At 48.9% G+C, this 19,667-nt stretch overlaps 4 protein-coding genes across 9 annotated transcripts; 1 reads left to right on the top strand and 3 right to left on the bottom strand.

The window, feature by feature from the left end:
- Positions 1 to 45: 45 nt before the first annotated feature.
- Positions 46 to 2,261, bottom strand: caap1 (caspase activity and apoptosis inhibitor 1). Its single transcript, XM_077588882.1, has 6 exons — positions 2,013 to 2,261; positions 1,767 to 1,949; positions 1,613 to 1,697; positions 1,496 to 1,547; positions 1,282 to 1,349; positions 46 to 894 (listed from the first exon to the last, which is right to left on the bottom strand). The coding sequence occupies exons 1-6, from the start codon at positions 2,115 to 2,117 to the stop codon at positions 542 to 544; spliced, it is 846 nt and encodes a 281-aa protein (XP_077445008.1). The 5' UTR covers positions 2,118 to 2,261; the 3' UTR covers positions 46 to 541.
- Positions 2,262 to 4,206: 1,945 nt separating this feature from the next.
- Positions 4,207 to 9,790, top strand: LOC144065796 (protein Dok-7-like). Of its 4 annotated transcripts, none has more exons than XM_077588916.1 (12): positions 4,207 to 4,321; positions 4,413 to 4,458; positions 5,024 to 5,269; positions 5,495 to 5,695; positions 5,835 to 5,954; positions 6,974 to 7,072; positions 7,155 to 7,798; positions 7,924 to 7,972; positions 8,774 to 8,862; positions 9,058 to 9,121; positions 9,226 to 9,372; positions 9,470 to 9,790. In XM_077588916.1, the coding sequence occupies exons 1-12, from the start codon at positions 4,268 to 4,270 to the stop codon at positions 9,604 to 9,606; spliced, it is 1,896 nt and encodes a 631-aa protein (XP_077445042.1). In that variant the 5' UTR covers positions 4,207 to 4,267; the 3' UTR covers positions 9,607 to 9,790. The 4 variants fall into 4 exon arrangements, with proteins under 4 accessions (XP_077445042.1, XP_077445044.1, XP_077445041.1 ...); XM_077588918.1 differs by having other exon boundaries at positions 9,209 to 9,372; positions 9,470 to 9,616; XM_077588915.1 differs by having other exon boundaries at positions 7,155 to 7,972; positions 9,209 to 9,372; positions 9,470 to 9,616.
- Positions 9,791 to 10,605: 815 nt separating this feature from the next.
- On the bottom strand, positions 10,606 to 16,132 carry LOC144065820 (carboxypeptidase Z-like). Of its 2 annotated transcripts, XM_077588956.1 has the most exons (10): positions 15,850 to 16,132; positions 15,383 to 15,412; positions 14,858 to 15,232; positions 13,598 to 13,819; positions 13,300 to 13,529; positions 12,917 to 13,237; positions 12,713 to 12,848; positions 12,117 to 12,256; positions 11,933 to 12,032; positions 10,606 to 11,144 (listed from the first exon to the last, which is right to left on the bottom strand). In XM_077588956.1, the coding sequence occupies exons 1-10, from the start codon at positions 15,923 to 15,925 to the stop codon at positions 10,792 to 10,794; spliced, it is 1,983 nt and encodes a 660-aa protein (XP_077445082.1). In that variant the 5' UTR covers positions 15,926 to 16,132; the 3' UTR covers positions 10,606 to 10,791. The 2 variants fall into 2 exon arrangements, with proteins under 2 accessions (XP_077445082.1, XP_077445079.1); XM_077588953.1 differs by having other exon boundaries at positions 11,933 to 12,256.
- Positions 16,133 to 16,280: 148 nt separating this feature from the next.
- On the bottom strand, positions 16,281 to 19,297 carry trmt44 (tRNA methyltransferase 44 homolog). 2 transcript variants are annotated; one of them, XM_077588957.1, is made up of 11 exons: positions 18,792 to 19,297; positions 18,487 to 18,604; positions 18,206 to 18,428; positions 18,058 to 18,126; positions 17,810 to 17,917; positions 17,667 to 17,738; positions 17,494 to 17,600; positions 17,235 to 17,418; positions 16,870 to 17,161; positions 16,698 to 16,814; positions 16,281 to 16,625 (listed from the first exon to the last, which is right to left on the bottom strand). In XM_077588957.1, exons 1-11 carry the CDS (start codon positions 19,072 to 19,074, stop codon positions 16,402 to 16,404), a joined length of 1,797 nt encoding a protein of 598 aa, XP_077445083.1. In that variant the 5' UTR covers positions 19,075 to 19,297; the 3' UTR covers positions 16,281 to 16,401. The 2 variants fall into 2 exon arrangements, with proteins under 2 accessions (XP_077445083.1, XP_077445084.1); XM_077588958.1 differs by having other exon boundaries at positions 16,479 to 16,625; positions 16,698 to 16,810.
- Positions 19,298 to 19,667: the final 370 nt, after the last annotated feature.

Here is a 19,667-nt window from a genome sequence, read left to right as displayed (position 1 = left end):
TTGGACACCTTTTGCTAACCTTAAAAAATAAAAAACAAAGGAAAGTAATGTGCACAGATGAAGGATTTAATTTAAGCAGTGGACCAGCCATCCTCATCTTGGATTAAAAAAAACACCATTGTCCCAAAAAAAAACAAATATGTGGGCACCGAGTGGTTAAATTGTTAGCATCATTCTATTTTGTGGAGCGGATAAATAACAAACAGGAAATTGAAACACGGGAACATTATCTTTCTCAGAAGTAATATACAGTGTGTGCACACATAAACATCATATAAATGAACAAGGCTAAATCAGTCATGAGAAAATGCTATTGGAATGCATTGCGCTGCTTTTTGATTTTTATGAATGACTTTTGTTGATTGGAGTATTTACACATAATTCGGGTTGTTTTGGAGGCATTTCGGGGTCACTTTCTGCTCAAATAAACTATAAATGACGGCAGTGTGGTAATACTGGAGTAATACTGCCTTCTAGTGCACACTTTCCGCTAGTTTCCGTTTCAACCTGAGATACATTGGAGTTAGTTGGGGTTACCTTGTCAAGGCTTTTTGGGGTGACTGGCCTTCATGAGGGCCTTAATGGCACGAGCCCTCATCTCCAGTTCCAGAAGTTCCAGCTGCTGAATGGACGGCGGGCACGGGGCGGCGCCGGAGGATCGGCGTGGGACCACGGCGGCGGCCGGCGGCTCCTCCGCCGGGGCCAAAATCTCGCTGACGCTCCGGTCGATGTCGCTTTGGATGTCTTTCTTGCCACGGGCGGGCTGGGGGTCTTGGCCAGCGCCGCTTTCCGTCGTCTCCACGGGCGGTGGCTCCTCCGCGGGGGCGTCGATGTCGCTGTCGCCGGCGTGGATGACCAGGACGTTGGCGTCCTCGCTGGGGGGGACTGCGCCCTCTGTGAAAGACATGTTTTTTAATTAACGGTTTCCTATAGAATGACAAAATATTAAGTACTAACCGAAAGACACCATTACAAAATATAGTCCATCATTCATGTGCTGCCCAATAACTTCAAATCAGTAATCTAATTTTGAAAAATGTCCAAAAAAAAAACACATTTTAACACTATAGCTTAGCATAGTTAAGTAGTATTCACTTTTCTTGGATGAGGAAACTTCTTTTGCAAGTGAAAATTAAAAAAATAATGCCCTTTTGACCTTTGGTGACGTCTCCAATTTTCACTTTGACTTTATTGTTGGACCTTCTGACATTTTTTACCCGTATATCTCATTTTATTTATCTTTTTGTTGGGTACCGACAGTATAAAAGCGGATAGTCTTACCTTGTTGGGGCTCGTCGTTTTTTTCCGTTTCTTTGGCAGTGGAGTCCACGTTGTCGTCGTCGTCATCCCTTCGAGTGGAAGAAGAATAAGTTTCCCCAAAAGAAAAGTGGAAATAAAACAAGATTTGACGTGAGTGAACTGGGTACAAGCAGCGTTTAGCCACTTGAAAATCAACCTAATTTCACTAAGACAACACATTTAGGAAGCAACTGACTTCTTTTGCGTACTCTGTTGGCTGGCGTCGTCCTCTTTGGTCACTTCTTCCCCTAAAAACAACAACGAGATGGATCAGAGGAGAAGACATCTGAGGAAAAAGAAGCCGTCTTGCTACCATTTAGGATCTGCGCGATGTTCCTTTCTGAAATGGGCTCCAGTTGCTCGCAGCACAGTCGCCGGATCTCCTCAAAATTCAAATCCTGACGGGATGATGACAAGATGGTGAGAAATGGGATCCATTTTGGACTCGAGTACCGGCGGCGCTTTACTTTGAAAGGCTCGGGCAGCATCCGGCGTAGTTTCTTTTCGCCCAGCACCACAAAACACTGCTCCAGCATCCTCTTCTTGTCACTGACGTAGGCGCTAATGGGCTTGAAGGCTACCCCGAGATCGAGTCCGCCTTCCTCGATGTCACTGCCGACCCTGTCAAGCTCCGGGTCGGCTAACTCGTCCTACATTCAACGCCATGCACAATTTAGCGAGCGTCCCGCCCCGAGTGTTAATAAATGCCTCACCTCGACGTGGCTTTCGGCGCTTCGACGCTTACTGTTCCGATGGCGCTCGTCGGAGGTTGGGTGTTTCCTTTTCTTTTCGCTGTCGCTGGGTTTCTTTTTGAGCATTTTTGAGCCGCAGGAAAACAAAAATATCGACCACGCTTCGCAAATAATGGACAGCTGTCAACACCGGTGTTGTTTGCTATTGCGCATGCGCGACGTTTCGTCACTTCCTCTCGAGCGATAAATGAAGTTACGTACGTAACATGTAAATTATTTTTTCTATTTCGGCCTTTTAAAAGTGATACTTATTTTTCAGCATTTTTTTTTTACCCGCAGGAAAAATATTGACCACGCATCGCACGGAAATGGACAGCAGTTAAGACCAGACGGGGTTTTGCTATTGCGCATGCGCAAAGAACGCGGCAGGCGTATTTCAATACTAATAATGTCCGCCAGAGGCAACCTCCTTATGTCTCTTATTACTTAAGAGAGCAAAGTACCATTTACACGGGGAGACTGCCGTCTGGCGGACGCGTTTGGTAATTGCAATAACCGAGTAGTATCGTTTTTTTTCCTTTCTTAATCACACATACAACCCCCCCAAAATATAAAGGGCTCATTTCTATAAATTTTCAGTAATTGTATGTATTTTTAAACACAATTCGCGTCTTATTTAAATTGAGTAACCGAAATTAACTATATTTTAAGTTGATTATTTAGTTTTAAATGAGTTTATTTTGGTTAATCAAGTTATATAAGACATGAATCTTGTTTAAAAATACATAAAATTGTTTAAACGTGATGCAAATGAGTCCTTTAGCTTTTAAAATGCCTGTACGTGTGATGAAAAAAGGAAAATAACTCTCCTCGGTTGTAGCAATACCGACCAAATCCGATAGATGGCAGTCTCTCTATGGAAATTTGATTTTGCTCTCTTAAGTGCCTGTTCCGAAATGCCGACGGTTTACAAAATAAAATAAGGACTGGTGATGGTTCGAAGGGCGATGTAATACACTAATAACGGATTGTTATTTTTTGATAATTATATCAATTACACGTAGTCACTTTTTACTTAAAAAAAAAATTAGAACAAAGATATTTTACATGTAGATAATAAAAAATGAGTTGATATCGTTTACTCAATTTAAATAAGACATGAATCTTGTTTTAAAATAAATAACATTGCTGAAACGTGATTCAAATCAGCCCTTAAATTTTTCATTATTGTTTATGTGATTAAGAAAAAAAACGCTCCCAATTTTTGCAATACCTATAGTGTCCGCCAGAGAGCAAAGTTGCATTTACACAGGAGACTGCCGTCTGGCGGACACTTTTGGTATTGTAAGAAACGAGGAGCGTTTTTATTGATTTTTCTGAATCACACGTACAACCCCCTTAAAAATGTAAGACTCATTTCAATCAATTTTCAGCAATTTTATGTATTTTTAAACAAAATTCGTGTCTTATTTGAATTGATTACACGAACCCATCTCAATTTCAATTTGATTATTCAGTTTTAAAAGAGTTTATTTTGCTTACTCAATTTAAACAAGACATGAATCTTGTTTTAAAATAAATAATATTGCTGAAACGTGATTCAAATCACCCCTTAAATTATTTATTATTGTTTATGTGATTAAGAAAAAAAACGCTCCCAATTTTTGCAATACCTATAGTGTCCGCCAGAGAGCAAAGTTGCATTTACACAGGAGACTGCCGTCTGGCGGACACTTTTGGTATTGTAAGAAACGAGGAGCGTTTTTATTGATTTTTCTGAATCACACATAGAACCCCCTTAAAAATGTAAGACTCATTTCAATCAATTTCCAGCAATGTTATGTATTTTTAAACACATTTCGTGTCTTATTTTGATTGATTAAACGAAACCATCTCAATTTCAATTTGATTATTCAGTTTTAAAAGAGTTTATTTTGCTTACTCAATTTAAACAAGAGATGAATCTTGTTTAAGAATACATAAAATTGCTAAAACGTGATTCAAATCAGCCCTTTACTTTTTTTTATTATTGTTTGTGATCAAGAAAAAAAGGCTCCCCATTTTTACAATTAAAAAAAGGTATGCCTTTCTTTGGGTGGTCGCAGCAAATGTCCACAATGCTCTTGTTGTTGCCGTCGTCCGAGGCGTGTTCTGGGGGTGACGAGGCGGAGCTTTAGGGGGGCTTAGCCAGCGGGCGAGGGCGTCGCAGCTATTTTGAAAGTGACCCACCTCATTGGGGCAGCCAACTGTGCAGCTGTCAGGAACCATGACTGAAGATGACCGATTCGGTGGTCGTGGAGGGATACGCCAGACTCAAAGACGGGAAAAAGGTAACGTCTTCTTCCATCTTAAAGGGTGGCTTGGAGGGGAGGGGGGGTCTTCTTTCAAACCTGACTTTTTTTTTTTGCATGTCGTCTACAGTGGAAAACCAGATGGATCGTTTTCCGCAAGCCGTCTCCTGTCGCAGGTGAGAAAAAAAGCAAACAGAACAAACGTCACCTACATTTTTTAGTCTTAAAAGTGGGTCAAAGTGAAGAAAAATCATGTTTTTTTTTAACATTGTTGTGACCTAACATGGGGGGTGTAGCCAAAAGTGGTGTTCGGTGAAGGTAAATACACCTGTTTTCATTTACCGGACATATAAAATGTATTTTTTTTTGTAAATGTAGGCAAAATAACAATATGATTCTTTGATGGTAAACAAATGCAACAGTGCTTTCAAACTAGGCACTCAAAAAATAGACTCGAGGGAAAGCTAAGGTAACTGAGGGGTCAATGGGAGCCTATTTGAGAGCGTAAAGGGGGCGTGGCCGGTTGACGGGACAGTCGAAAACAAACTAAAGAGCCATAATGGAGTGATTTGAAATTGTAATATCTGTCCACGGTTAAGTGAAGGGCCCGTGCCAATTCGTTCCGCCGCCGGATGGGGTTCTCCGGCCGGCCCCTTGTTATCGCAGCTGTCGGCGTTCGCCGTAAATCGCCGCGGGCCGAGCGCTGCGCATTCTCAACCAGGGCGCTCTGACGCCCTCCAGATTGCCTGCTCCTGCTGGTTTTTAAAGACAAGGCGGACAAGAGCGAGGAGCGCGCCTCCGTCACCCTGGAGGAGATCTGCGGCCTGGAGAGCGGCGGACGCCGGGGCGAGGGCGAGGGCGAGGGCGAGGGCGCCGCTCCCTTCACGCTGGCCGTGGTCTGCCTGAGCCAGACGACCGTGCTGGCGTTCCACAGCGAGGAGACGCTAGCGGCGTGGGAGCTCCGGCTGCGCTACAGCCTGGGAGAAGGTCAGGCCACCCTCGCCAGATTCACCCTTGAGGCCAAAATACCCCAAAAATGATCCCAAACGAGGAGGATCGGACACCAATTTCAGTCCAATTGACGACGCTAACCGCTAATAACAACAGTTTTTAGCCCTCGGCGACCTCCGGTTAGCGTTAAAGCTGCGCCTTGTAGGCTGAATTGAAGCTTCTTGTCCGGGCCGTATCCAATGAGATTTTGCCGCCACCCAGTTCACCGCTTCAGCGTGGGCGTGATGGCGGGAACCAAACTGGAGAGCGGCCCGGCGACCCTGCACCTGTGCAACAACTTGCTGGCCCTGGCGCGAGACACACCCCCCGTGGTGGTGGGCCACTGGAACCTCCCGGACCTGCGGCGCTACGGGCCCGTACCCGACGGATTCGTGTTCGAGGGAGGGACCCGCTGCGGTTATTGTGAGTCGGAAAGACGGGCCGACATGGGTGCTAAATGGGTCTCAACAATGAATATTGAATGGAGGGTTCGAGTTTTTTGGGGGAGTGACTTGTCGCTAATCGAAGCTAACGCCGCAGCCATTCTACCTGCGCTCCACAGGGGCCGGCGTTTTCCTGTTGGCGTCTCCCGAGGGCGAGCAGATCAGCTTTTTGTTCGACTGCATCGTCCGGGGCGTCTCGCCGACCAGGGGTCCTCGCGGCCTGCTCCTCGTCCCGCCAGGTCAGTCGCCGAGGTGCCTGGAAAGAATAAACACATGCAGAAAAAGTCTTTTTATGGGTTGGAAGAATGTACAATGTTGTTGTTTCCCAACGCCACGCATTCGGGTGTTAAGGCCGCGCTCTCGCCGTCCATTTTTAGCTCCAATTTTCTGGCACATCCCTGAGCTTAAGCGCAATTTATTGGACGAAGCCTCCCGATCCATCGACTCCAAATCCTAATCAACGCAAACGATGTTGCGATTACTATCGTGTGCGGTCGATTGGTCGCCGGTCTTTTGGTCGCCGGTCTTTTGGTCGCCCCGACCGCGACAACGGGCGACCAAAAGACTGGCGACCAAAAGACCGGCAACCAAAAGACCGACGACCAAAAGACTGGCGCCAAAACAAGGTAAAACAACAGTGTCTATGCATGAATAAAAGCCAACAATGGCCATGAACAGTTTCACTGAGCCCACGTGCGAGTGTAGAAGAGTTTGTATGTACATGCGCTGTCCCTTTAAGAAGCGACGTCCGTCAGAGTCTTAGCAAGTTCTCCAACAAAAAACAATCAAAGTCCGGGAAATTTGGAGCTTTTCTTTAGCCTAATAATGACTAGGGCATTAAGTATGACTAAATAGTCATTCGCAGTTTGTATTTAGGGAATTCGATTTAAATGGTAATTATCAATAATCTTCCGGGCGACCAAAAGATCGGCGACCAAAAGACCGGCGACCAATCGACCGTGTACCGATGACTATATTGGAAGACTACGAGCTGGCGTCAAAGGGGTCAACGTTGTTGCCGCGTCGGCGCGGTGGCGTTAAACGCTTACGGCGCTATTAATAAACCATGTGGTGTTGCGCAAACACCCCGCGTGACCTTCTACAAGGGCGCGGCATATGCACGCGCTTGGCCAAAGCGTTATTTTGACGGCGATCTTTTAGCGGTTCGCACGCGCGGTCTGTTGGAACCATGACTATATTTACAGATGCCGGATTTGGCTTGACCAGATCTTAACTGTCTGCTCAAATCCTTTGACAGATGCGGGGATTCATCGGAGCAGCTTCCAGGAGAGGCTGAACCAGGAAACGCGGGAACTGGAGAAGCGGCTGAGCGTCCTGTCCAATCGCAACAGCGCAGGTACGCGGTGTTCCTCCGTCTTCGTGCAAACCCAGGCCTCGGACGGATCCGCCAATCCCCCTCAAACGCGTCTCGTGCGCAGCGTCGCCCGTGTACCGGGCGCCGCCCGGGGACGACGACCGCAGCCTATCCGGGTCCTCGGAAAACTCCGACGTGGGCGTCTCCGGCCGTTCGGCCGTCTGGACCCCGTCGGGCGGCGGAGCGCCGGACGCCAGAGCGGCGGGTGCGGAGAAAGCCGCGGCCGAGCGGGTCGCCGGCGACCCTTCGGGAGTGGAAGACCCCGGGAGGCTTCGGGAGAGCGGTCGCCGGAGCTCTTTAGACAGCGGCATCGCCACTGGTAGCCATTCCTCTTACTCCGGGAGTTTCTCCTCGTGCACGGAAAGCCTGGACGCTAGCGGGGCCCAGGATTTTGTCCCGGTTTTTAGCCTGGCCCAAGACCTGGGCCCCTGTCGTTGCCCCAATCTTGCCGGACATGAGTACAAAGTCCCCACCCAGCTCAGGTATCTGTACGACACTCCCAGGACTCTGGTGCGGGACGCCGCGACGTCGGCTAAAGACTCTGATGATCCTGTAACAGAGTCTTTAAAGGGGAGCTCTGGGGGTCTCCTCCAAACCTCGGCCAGGTCACAAAGCGGCAAAAGCAGGGCCACGCCCTCCGGTGACAATCCTGAATCGGGAACAACCAAAAGCATCTTGACCGTCTGCTCGGTATGCGGGGGAGTTCAGGTGAGGCCCTCATTCCGACATGAACCCACCCGTGGGAGGCGCCCTTCCAATTTGAAACGTTCTCACCACATCTTCCAAGAAATGACACATCAGGGCTTGTTGTCAACCCAGGACTCTTTTCGCAGGGGGTCCCCTTCCATCCTGCAAGTGGCGCCACGACACCCGCCTTACCAGGTAGGCGCCATTGCCAAACAAACGGTTAGCCTTGACTATTGGCCTCGCTAAGGACAAAACCTCAAAGTCCTGATGCCTTCGCCATCCGATAAGTAAATAAGCAATCTTACTTTATGTATGAAACACGACCCGGGTGACTGCTCCTCCGTAAATACATCCATAATGTTTACAAATATTACACGGAGCCCTCTTACTATAGAACAGGGGTCGGGAACCTTTTTGAAAGAGAGAGCCATAAACAATGACTATTTTCAAATGTTATTCCCTGAGAGCCATACTCACAATTTAAAAGTCAAAATACATGAAAATGTGCCATTTTTTTAGTCATTTTACCACTTTTAAAGTACAAAAAGTCTTTGAATTATTTTGACAACATTGTTACGCTGTTGCTAATCAATGAATATCAATGGGTATCAATGAGAGAATAGATGCAGAAGACTCTAATGGAACAAAACAAGTCAATGCCACAGTGCTGATGTGACGTTCCTATTGGTGCATTCCGGACTCGGCTCTCTCACCACCGGTTTCCATATTTGAGCTCAGAGCCATATGCAACCATCAAAAGAGCCACATGTGGCTCCCGAGCCATAGGTTCCCTACCCCTGCTATAGAAGTACAGTCGTTCGACTTAAATTCAGATGATTTAGCATCTTATTAGCTCTTAACACTGCAACGTGAGCAAAATGTGAGCATTCACCAAACAACATACTGTGACTCATTTGAAAATATTTCAAAATGTCTCTCCTTCCCACATTGAAACTCACCCGAGATTTCTCTCGTGTTTTTCCCGGCCCTCGCCAGACAAAAGGCCCAACGGCAGGGAGGAGCGGCGCCAAGCCGATCCCGCTTACGAGGTCATGGAGGGTCGAGCGCCGGAACCAAACTCGGAGGTAGGCGGCGGCTAAACTCGCCAAATCGATTTTTTCGCTAGCAAAACACTTGCTATTATTAGCGTGCCCGCCATTGTTAGCATAACTGCATCAAAAGGCGCATTTCCAAGAGAAAACAAATGTGCGTCTTCTCCTTTAAATGACTTTACCGACCGTCGTGGACGACCACGGCGGTCCAAATATGTTGTCTCGCAGGGGGGCGACAAAAGCAAGTACGAACCGATGCTCGGATGCGGCGCGCGAAAATCAGAAATGGAAGGTGAGGGTTCGACACCATCTGGGATTCGAAATGATCACCACAAATGGACATTATAGCATTATTACATACCTGGGTGATGCGTTCAAGGCCCGCGTTGCTTTCAGGCGGCGGGGGGGCGTTCCCTCGGGAAAGGCCCGCCGTCACCTACGTCAATATTCCGGTCAGTCCCACGTCCAAGAAGCAGCTCAACTACATGGAGGTGGAGCTGAGGGACTCTGCCGGCCGGGGGGCTGCGTCTGCGCAAAATAAGGGTGCGTTTAGGGGCGGAGTCAAAGTCACGGCGTGTCTTTTCCATATTTTTTGGTCTTCCAAAGCCGCTAAGATGCTATTTTTTCTGGCTGCGGGCAGGGAAGGAATCCACCAAGTACGCGCAGATCGACATCGCCGCCACGGAGACGGCCCACAAGGTGGGTACCCAGCATGCACTGGGGCGTGAGGAGGGCCTGCGCACCCTGGAACGGAGAAAAAAGGGGACGCCCCATTGACCTCGAGGACCAGCTGAACAAAAATTTGCAATTTGCCAGTCTTGATACGAGTTTCTAATGCTGTGTGTGTCATCACGTCTACTGGAATATGATTTTTTTTATAGCTGTAAATAGTGTATTCGATTGATGTGGATTGCCAATGAGTTTGGAAATGAGACAAATAAAATTCAAGAGAAAGCCTGAAGCTGTTTGGGGTCTTGCAAAAAGCAAAAAGGTGACTTGAAAAAGAGCAAAGATGCCCAAAAAGAGGTCTCCAGAAACTTGGGTGAGCACTCTGAAAAAGGAGCTCTTCTGACCTCTGACCCCGGCCAGCTACACCATTTTTACTCGGGACTTCCGACGGCCCTTTCAAAGGATCCTAAGCAAGTCGTGGAAAAACTGCTTTTAGGGCCAAAGGGGGGCCGCGAGGATCTCGTCAGGCTTCCATCTGGGTCACAAAAAGAAGAAACACATATATATATATATACATATATATACATATACATATATATATATATACATATACATATATATATACATATACATATATATACATATACATATATACATATATATACATATATATATACATATACATATATAAATATATATATACATATATACACATATATACACATATATATACATATATATACACATATATACACATATACACACATATATACACATATATATACATATACATACATATATATACATATATGTATATATACATATATGTATATATACATATATATACATATATGTATATATACATATATATACATATATGTATATATACATATATATACATATATGTATATATACATATATGTATATATACATATACATATATATATATATATATATATATATATATATATATATATATATATATATATATTACCTGTAGTCCTGACTTTTTTGGCCCCTCTCTAAACTCAAACAAGGAAAACAGACAATGTGCAGTCGGAACTTTTTTTCTTTTGACGTAAAGAATGACGCGGCAGAGATAAAAGGTCTTTTTTTTAACTGGGGTGTTTATATCGACGTGACATCAAATCTGCCGGCACTTGACCGAATAACAACCGGAAAAACTGTCAACAGATAAATTGAGAGAGTCATCAGGTAAAAAAGAAAGAAAATGGATCCAAACAAACGGGTGTGGACTGTACAGGTTCAAAGACGGCGAGCTAAGCAGGAAAACTAGCGCTGCAGGAGCAACCAAAGGGGGGGGCGCCCCCCCAGATGGCTTAAGTATTCCCACCAACTGGGGTTCTCCAACCTTCCCGGCGAGGAGCGTGGGCCCCCTTCCGGCCGGAGGTAGCGTTTGTACTGGTTGTCGGGGTCGAAGCGCCGGTACGCGGCGGAGGCGGCGTCCTCCTCCTCCTCCCGGTCGGGCTCCGGCGCCGCCTTCTCCAGAATGAAGTCCACCCGGCCGGCCGAGTGCATGCTGGGGGGCAGGTGGACTTTCTTGGCCGCTCGGGAGTAACCGGGAGCCCACGCCGACACGATGTGGATGCCCGGGCTGAGGAGGCGCCAGTATTCGCCGTTTTCCGCTGGAAAATGAGAGGGCGCCGGAGCCTTTGGGTAGGTAGACGGCCCATCTTCCCCGAGAAAAGCTACCGTATTTTCACGACTATAAGGCGCACATAAAAGTCTTCAATTTTCTCCAAAATAGACAGGGCGCCTTATAATCCAGTGCGCCTTATATATGGACCAATACTAAAATTGTGATCACGATCAAATCAAATAAATCAGTGGATAGGGTACACCATCCTCTACAGCTCTCACAACTACGGCAAGCCGACTCTACTATTTTCCCCATAGAAAAAGTACTGCGCAGTGACTGCTGGGATATGTAGTAGTTCTTTTGTCAATACACCCAATGGATGGTGGCCTGGACATCAACACAGCTTTACGAAGCATGGACGCTAGCTACTAGCTAGCTACTATTTGCGAATGGATTGTGGCCGCCTGGACGAACGTATAAAACTCAGCGTTTTCGATGACTCATTTGGACAATTGTTCAATTCGGACACAGAAAATGAGGACTTTGATGGATTTGTGGGTGATGATGACGTGAGTAAGTTGTAAAATGGATAAATAAAGTACAACGGAACTCAGTTTTCCTTCCGTTGCCTTTTTAAAAACGTGTTTTTAGCGTGTGGGTGTAGCGTGTATGCGTAAGCTGGTGTTTTGCCATGCTTGGCTGCGTCTATAAAAACGGTGCGTCCTTTGTGTGTTTAAAATACAGAAATAGCACTCGTTACTGACACTGCGGCTAAAAATACGATGCGTTGTATAGTCGTGAAAATACGGTACATTTGACATCGGGTAATATTACCTGCGGTGACGTCGTGGCGTATTCCTCGCACCGACACCCTGGCGCCTTTGATTCCGTTTCCTTCCGCGTCCCTGACGATGCCTTTGATGCCCCGGTGGACCTGAGGGTGTTTGGTCGGGTGCTGGTCAACATCCCTGGAAAAGCAGCCCATAGACGTGGGCGGTGGGGGGGGGGGAATGCTCACCGTTTCCAAGAAGGACAAGATGGCCTCTTCGTTTTCATGCCAGATGCTGAACAGCTCCTCCTCAGGCGGGAATTTCTCGCATCCCAGGTGCACCGTCACTTCCAAGCAGTTGGTGTGGAGGTAGTTGAAGTCTTGCATGCCTAGCGGCAGCGGGAAAAACCACGTGACCGGACATTTTCTCGAAAGACGTTTGGTCCCCGGATGTTTGGTCGAACGGACGTTTGGTCGAACGGACGTTTGGTCGAACGGACGTTTGGTCGAACGGACGTTTGGTCGAACGGACGTTTGGTAGAACGGACGTTTAGTCGAACGGACGTTTGGTCGAACGGACGTTTGGTCGCCGGGTTCGCTCGCTGTCAAATTATGACAGTTTATTGTTGATATTTTGATATTTAGATATTAAACTCACTCTCTCTCTCATGATTTTAATTTTGAGAGCTGGTTTCAACAGTAACAACCCGGCGACCAAACGTCCGGTCGACCAAACGTCCGGGGACCAAACGTCTTCGGACAAAACGTCCGAGTACCGGAAAAAACACGTGGGGGGGATATTCCTTTTGGAAAAACCAGAACCGGTCCAGGCCGGGCCGTCTCACCTCCGGCGTTGCTGGACCGTTGCGCTCCGTTGATCGTTCCCCGGTGAGCGTCGGCGGAAGACGGGCCGCAGCGGGCGTCGCCGGCGTTCAGGGTTTCGTGCATGCTAGCGTAGCTTCTGGACAGGAACTTGAAGACCTGCGAAAAGAGACGGCGGCCTAGGAAACCGGATTCGGTGGCCCCCGCCAGAGCCAAAGCGGGCGCACCTTGTCGTCCGGCGTCGGCGAGAAGAGGTTCAGATCCAGCGGGTGCTTGGAGCGCTCGTACGGGTAGGACACCGCCAGGTCGCCGCCGGCAAAGTTAGCCGAGAGCACGAAGGGGAGGGAGCGGATCCACTTCATCACGGCGTAGGTCTCGGGCGCCACCCGGCCGAACCAGTAGTGGTCCGGGATGGGCACGTGGTCGGTGCGGTAGCCCTTTTGGCGACGGCGGGCGTAGACCACCGAGGTCAGGTCGGGGAAGTTTCGGTTCAGGTCGATGTTCTGAGCGTTGTTGCAGCCCACGTTGCTACGGGTGTAGCCGCCGCCCTGCCGCCCAAAAAAAAAACATTTGGAAATGACAGCCGAGTGGCTGAAAGGCCGAAACCCACCACTCGGGCGTCGTCCTGGCCGTCGTCCCGCTGTCCGAAGAGCGCCGCCTCGTAGCCGTCGGGGTTGACGGAAGGCAGGATGTGAATGCGGGTGGTGTTGACCAGCGTACGCACGCGCTCGTTGCCCAGGCCGTACTCGGAGCACAGATACTGCGCCAAGAAGAGCAGGAGTTGGCGGCCCACCACTTCGTCGCCGTGCACGTTGCCCATCAGCTTCACCTCCGGTTCCACTGCCGGAGAAGGCGGGGGGAGTTCCGGGGGAGTTCCCGGCCAGGGGGAAAAGGCGGCGCCCACTCACGCAACTCGTGTCGGCCGGGGCTGTCGGAGAACTCGATGACCAGGAGGTCCTTGCCCTCCGAGCTGCGGCCGATGCTGTACGTTCGGCAGATGTGGGCGCACTCCTGCGCCGTCCGCTTGAGGATGGCGTTCGCCTGAGCGTCCGACGTGTAGGCCAATTGGATTTTCGGCGGTGGCGGCGGCGCTTCCAGATAGGCGTAGTCGTACAGGGCGTCGGACGCCGCTGCGGGGAGACACGGGGGAGTTACAAAGCCGGAGACACCCCAAAAATAATATGAATATGGAATATTTTAAGTGTGGAAATAGTGGAAATAGTCAAAATAGTCATCGTTTTAAAAAAAAAACTGTTTTGGGGGGAAAATGTTCTAAAAAACATTGCGTGCAAGCATCGTCCTAAAAATGAAAAGGAAAAAAGATTAGTGTTATTGAGAAAATGTTATTTTGTATTCCTCCAATGCTTTATGCACATTTAATAAAGGTCATGTTTTATAGTGGTTATTTTACTACCCCGGTGAGCCTTGAATTCAAGAAAAATGTTATTTGTTAGCAAAAAAAGGAACACAGCTAAAAAATAAAACTCTTTAGAGCAGGGGTCGGGAACCTTTTTGATGGAAAGAGCCATAAACAATTCATATTTTTTAAATGTTAATACTTGAGACCCATGCTCCGAATGTAAAAGTCAACATACATGAAAATGTGTGCCTTTTTTAGTCACTTCACCACTTTTAAAGTACAAAAAGTCTCCGAATTCTTTTGACAACATTGTTGCTAATCAATGAGATGCAGAAGAGTGTAATGAAAAAAAAAAAATTCCATAGTTTCCATATTTTACCCCACAGGTTAGCGGAGAGCCATATGCACCCATCAAAAGAGCCATATGCGGCTCCCGAGCCACAGATTCCCTACGCTTGCTTTAGAGAATGAATTTCTTGCAAACAGTGCCCAAGGAATACAGACTGCGGAAATTTGGCATCGGCGTGGCGTTTTGGCGCCAGAAAAGTGTGCGTGCGGAGCGGATGAGAACATTCCAGCCGAGACCCTCTCAAAAACAAAGTCCACTTTGGTTCGGTTTTGAAATCAAAACAACATGAAGTGCTCTTTTGTCTTTTTTTTTTGGAATGAAAAGAAGAAATCCAAAAGGAATCAAGAGAATCTTTACAAGTGAGTGATGCTCCACCACAAAATAGGGTTTGAGTCTGGGGAAAGCCCGAGCGAGTCCCTTTTTTCCCCCATTTTTTTGGTCCAACCTGTCGCTACTCACCGGCGAGGTCTCCTATGGGATCGTAGCAGCCTTCCTGTTCGCCGGCGAAGAATCGGTCGCAGTCCAGGAAGTAAGGCCAGGCCATGCGGATGGCCTCGAAAGCGTGCACGCAGCGGCGGCGCGCCGCCTCGCAGGTCCGCCGGCACGGCTTGAGCGCCAGGCCGTCCCGGCAGGACGGCGCCAGCACGGAGCAGCCCAGGAGGCGGGCCTCGGCGTGGCACTCGCCGCCCACCAGCGATTCCAGCACGCTGAGGAGGAGGTACTCCACGCTGTTCTCCGCCTCCACACGGGTGGCGTGGCCCAGCGGGTTGGGGAACAGCGTGTCCGTGTAGGCCGCGTCGGCGCAGTACGACAGATGCATCTCCTCGCATTGCGCTGAGCGGGAAAAAGGATGCTTGATTAAAAAGGAATGTTCACGATATACCGGGCGTCCCGCTTCAAAACGGATTGGACGGCTCGTCGTCTCGTTCCGTGCCGCTAATGTTGATATTCATGAATGCATGTTGAAAGAATGTTAGGACTTACGTTTTACTTGCAAGATGGGCTTGCAGTGACCTGGAAGAAAAGAAGATTGCCATTAGGATACCATTTGCAAACTTTAGGACTTTTATTTGGTATTATTGCTACTTTTATCGTACTCTACAAAAGCCCAATATGACTGAAACATGTTTTTTTTTCCATCAAACTACTCGCTGACTATTTCCTTTCAATGGATCTCATTCAAATTCACAGCAGGGATTGGACGTCTATCAGCGTCAATGGCGAACAACGCGCTCATCTTATCTCAAAAATAAACCAAAAAACACCAGAAAACACTTTCCCACTGCTCACAAGCCCCCAAAAAGTGCATTTAATCTCAATTAGGGCGGGGTTTGGGCTTTTTCGATTGCGCAAAAGCTGATCCAAGACCCAAGTGCAAATCGGAGGAGATAAAACGCGTGAAAAACGTGAAAAAGGCGCAAAAGAAAGCAAAAGGAAGGAAAGGAAATTACCTCGTATGCTCGAATCGCATCGCGGGGGCGAAGCTGCCACCAGAACGGCGCACCAAATTTGCAGCAAAATGCGCATTTTCCGCACTTTTCTGTCCGGCGATGTGGCAAAATATTAGCCGCCCCCCTTCCCTCCCCTCACGAAAGCGAATTTATCCCAACCCCCGTGGCTTGATATCAAATTACAGGCGCGAATTTTGACAGATAAAAAGAAATTGCGGTCAGAAAAGTGCGGACTGCGGTCACGTGACGTCACGCAAGCCAATAGGGGGCGACGTCAACGGCCAGGTATTGTTGTGATGACGTCACATTCGAGTGACACTGTTTTGGGACGGGAAATGCGGGAGGTGGTTGGATTTTGGGGTCACGAGGTCAAAGTTGAAGGGGGTCACGAAGTAATTTTGAGATAACTCCAGAACGAGTCATGGGATTAATACATTGGAAAATCATTTTATGATATGAAATGGAGGAAGGTTACATTTTGGGGTCATGAGGTCAAATTGGACCTTTCACAGTCCTTTCTTAGTTTGTGGTTTTTTGTTGCCATTGCAAAGGTCAAAGGTGCTCGTTCATCTTCTTCTTCGGAGGTCGACTGGACTCTCGAAGCTCGCCCTCTCCGTGAGCAAAGTTGCACTTGTCGGCCACTAGAGGGCATCCCTCGGGGTGGTGCAGGTGGAACCAGCACACCCGAGTTTTCAGGGCGCCCGGCGGGGCGGGCGCCTTCCTCTTGCCGGGTTTCTCGTCACGCCAGTCTCGGATTCGCACCGTCCCTCCTTCCACTGTAATAGATGAACGCCGGGGTCGGACGGAAGGTCCAAAACAAACGTGGCCGGAAACTCTTGACCACGTACCTTGAAAAACTTGGTGGTTGTTTTTCAGGAGCGTCTGCAGACCGCCGCACTCGTTTTTAAGCCGCTGGAGGGTGTCGTCGCCCAGAAGCGCCACCACTTGGCCCACGCGCAAACTGCCTAAAAACCACTGGCTCACCGCAACGCCGCACGCGCTCGGAAAGCGACATCGTACCTCCTCGCTTCCAGCCGTCGGGGCAAGATGGCCTCTCGTCGGGCATTGCCAGAAGCGCGTGGGCCACGCGCAGTACCACGCCGTCCACCAGGTCCCGAGAGAGCGACATGCAGTTTCGGACCACTTCCACTCGCCCTCGAGGGCGGAAGCCGGACCCCCAGGCTTTGCGGTCGCCGGCGTCGTCGTCGTCTCCAGACGCCGACTGGCGGCTCCGGATGAAATGGGCGCGGCGTTCCTCCGCCCGGGCCTCGTCGCACGCCTCGTAGGTCCGCCTCCTTCCCAGCAGACACACCTGCGCCCGGGCGACGCCGCCATCTCTCACGTAAATAGAGATTTACCGATGTGGCGTTTTTTTTGCGGCGTACCCGTTTGGTGGACGGAATCCTGAGGCAGTCCTCCCGCGTGCGGAAGCCGCAGACTCGGCTAACTTCGCCCACGAAGCCCACGTATTCTTCGTACTGAGACTTTTGGCTGCGCCGACGGCGGTACTTGCCGAAGAAGTCGAAGAAGCAGCAGGGCAGGACGAAGTAGCGGCACGAGTACGAGGACCTGGAAAGGCCGGGGCGCCGTCAGGATGCCGTCAAGACGCCGCTTCGCCGCGGCCCGGTGGGCGGGAGCACTCGCCTGGCCGCCATGACGGGGATCCACGGCGTCAGCTCGTCCGAGTGGTTCCCGATGAGCCAGTCCGTCTCCGGGAATAAGGAGCTCTCGCCCGGAACGATGGCCCGCTCCTGGAAAAGCGGGAGGAAAGCGTTTGGCTAGCCTAGCGTCGTTAGCTTCCGCGCGCGCGCGCTCACCTGCAGGATGGTGCCGGGGCCGTACGTATCCCAGATCTTTCTTTTCCGAACGTCGATGCCCTTGCCGGGGTGCTGCGGCAAAAGTTCTATCTATATTTTTGAAATTCAATTGGCAAATAGCAGGCGAGGGAAATCCAACTCACCCCTTCGTTGGCAAGAATATGCACCAGGAGTCCGTTTCCGCAGCCCAGGTCCACAAAGGACTGCGGCGCCTGGGCGTCGCGCTCCGCTCGCTCCTCAGCCCAAAGCACCTGCACGCCACCACGTGGAAATATAGCTCAAACTCACGTCTGCAAACTAGCCGATGTGTTGCTATACGGGAATGGCTATCGCTCGGTTTAACGGAGGTTTTGGGGCGTTCCCGGGTCACTTCCCATCGGACCCAACCCACCAGGAGATAGGTGGCGATGGCGACATCTTCGTAAACAAACTTCTCCGGATCCGTCACTTCGGGCCACACCTAAAGATGCAAAAAAATAAAATATAAAAACACGTAGTGGTGAATGAGTAGCGATGTTTACGTTCGTAGCGACGCTGACCTTGACCATGGCCTTGTACTTATTCTTGAGTCGCTGGTACACCGCGCCGTACTTTTCCAAGGGCAGCAGCGACAAGGTGGCGCCGGGCCAGCCGCCGCCGCGAGGCACGGCGGCCCAGCGCGCCAGCTTGGGCAGCAGGCAACCGGACAGCCAGGGTAGCTTGGCGTACGCCACGCCGTCCGAGTGCCACGCCTCCGGCGCCCGCACGTGCAGCTCCAACGCCCTTGCGAAGCGACGGATTAACGTCGATTGAGATCCTAACCGTTGCACGGGCGACTCACCATTGGCCCGAGTCATCCAGGCGCAGTTTGATGCTGTAAACGTTGTCCTCCTTCGCAGACACCGGACCCGCTTCGACCTCCTCAAATGGGATAAACGTCACTTGCTGTCCGTCCGAGTCTGCGCCAAAAACAAGAGTAGACAATGAGAATCAAACAGGAAGACTACAAGACAACTCGTAGTGCAAAATAACAAAGACAAACAACACAGGAAAAGCTGAATTTAGCTAATTAAAGGTCAAATAATACTAACTATGATTAAAAAATCAAGTGAATTTCTACCCCATTTGTCAATTCGTCACTCTCACCTTTGGCAACGAGTTCTTTTTGTTTCCGGGCCCCGTAAATGTCGACTTTGGGGATAAATGTCCTGACATGGGTGGACAGACAAGTTTCGTGTTCGGGGTCGCCATTCCGGGTCAACAAACCCAACATTGCCTCGTGTTTGTCCTCACTTTCAGCCTCGTGAACGCCGCACAGGCGTTTGTTGACAACGTGAGGTTTTTGAATCCACACGTCTATTGCTGACCAAAAACCGTCGGGAAGGCTTTGACATTCCTCCGGGAATTTAATTTCAAAGAATTTGGGCATCGTTTGGCTTCGGCGAGATCACATGCGGGTTGTTGTTGTTGTTGTTTAGACCTTCTCCCAAATGTATATAAATCACCGCATTTTTGCAAGAAGCCATAAAAAGGAACTTAAATCCAACGAATTAACCAACTGACATTTAAAGACGACAAAATAAGTAAAAGTGAATAGGAACCACGCGTAGCTAATTTCTGCTCAAGAATCAATACCGTCGCTGTGTGATGACGTAACGGCGCACAAATGTGACTTTTTTTCCTAAATTATTTTTTAAATTCAACTCAGAATTCAAACAAAAAACGCACGTACCTGGTGCTCATTCAGACACCTTAAGCAAAAATATTTATTTTTATTCATTTGCTACGTTCCAATATTGTAATTTCAATTGTTAGCAATTTCTATTGATCTAACGTATTTATATTTAGACTTTAACTACATTTGATGATTTATTATAGCTAGAATTTCTACAGAAACAACAAATAGTACATTTTCTGGTGAAAAAAATCCTGTTCAACCCCTCATTTAAAAGCACAGAAAGTGCATGTTGTTCCCTTGCTTTCCAAGCAATAAACCCCTACTGCCACTAGACGACGCTATTG

The sequence above is a fragment of the Stigmatopora argus genome, chromosome 20 (assembly GCF_051989625.1).
Source record: "Stigmatopora argus isolate UIUO_Sarg chromosome 20, RoL_Sarg_1.0, whole genome shotgun sequence".
In the NCBI taxonomy this organism is placed as follows: Eukaryota; Metazoa; Chordata; class Actinopteri; order Syngnathiformes; family Syngnathidae; genus Stigmatopora; species Stigmatopora argus.
This window is presented reverse-complemented; position numbering and strand designations above follow the sequence as displayed.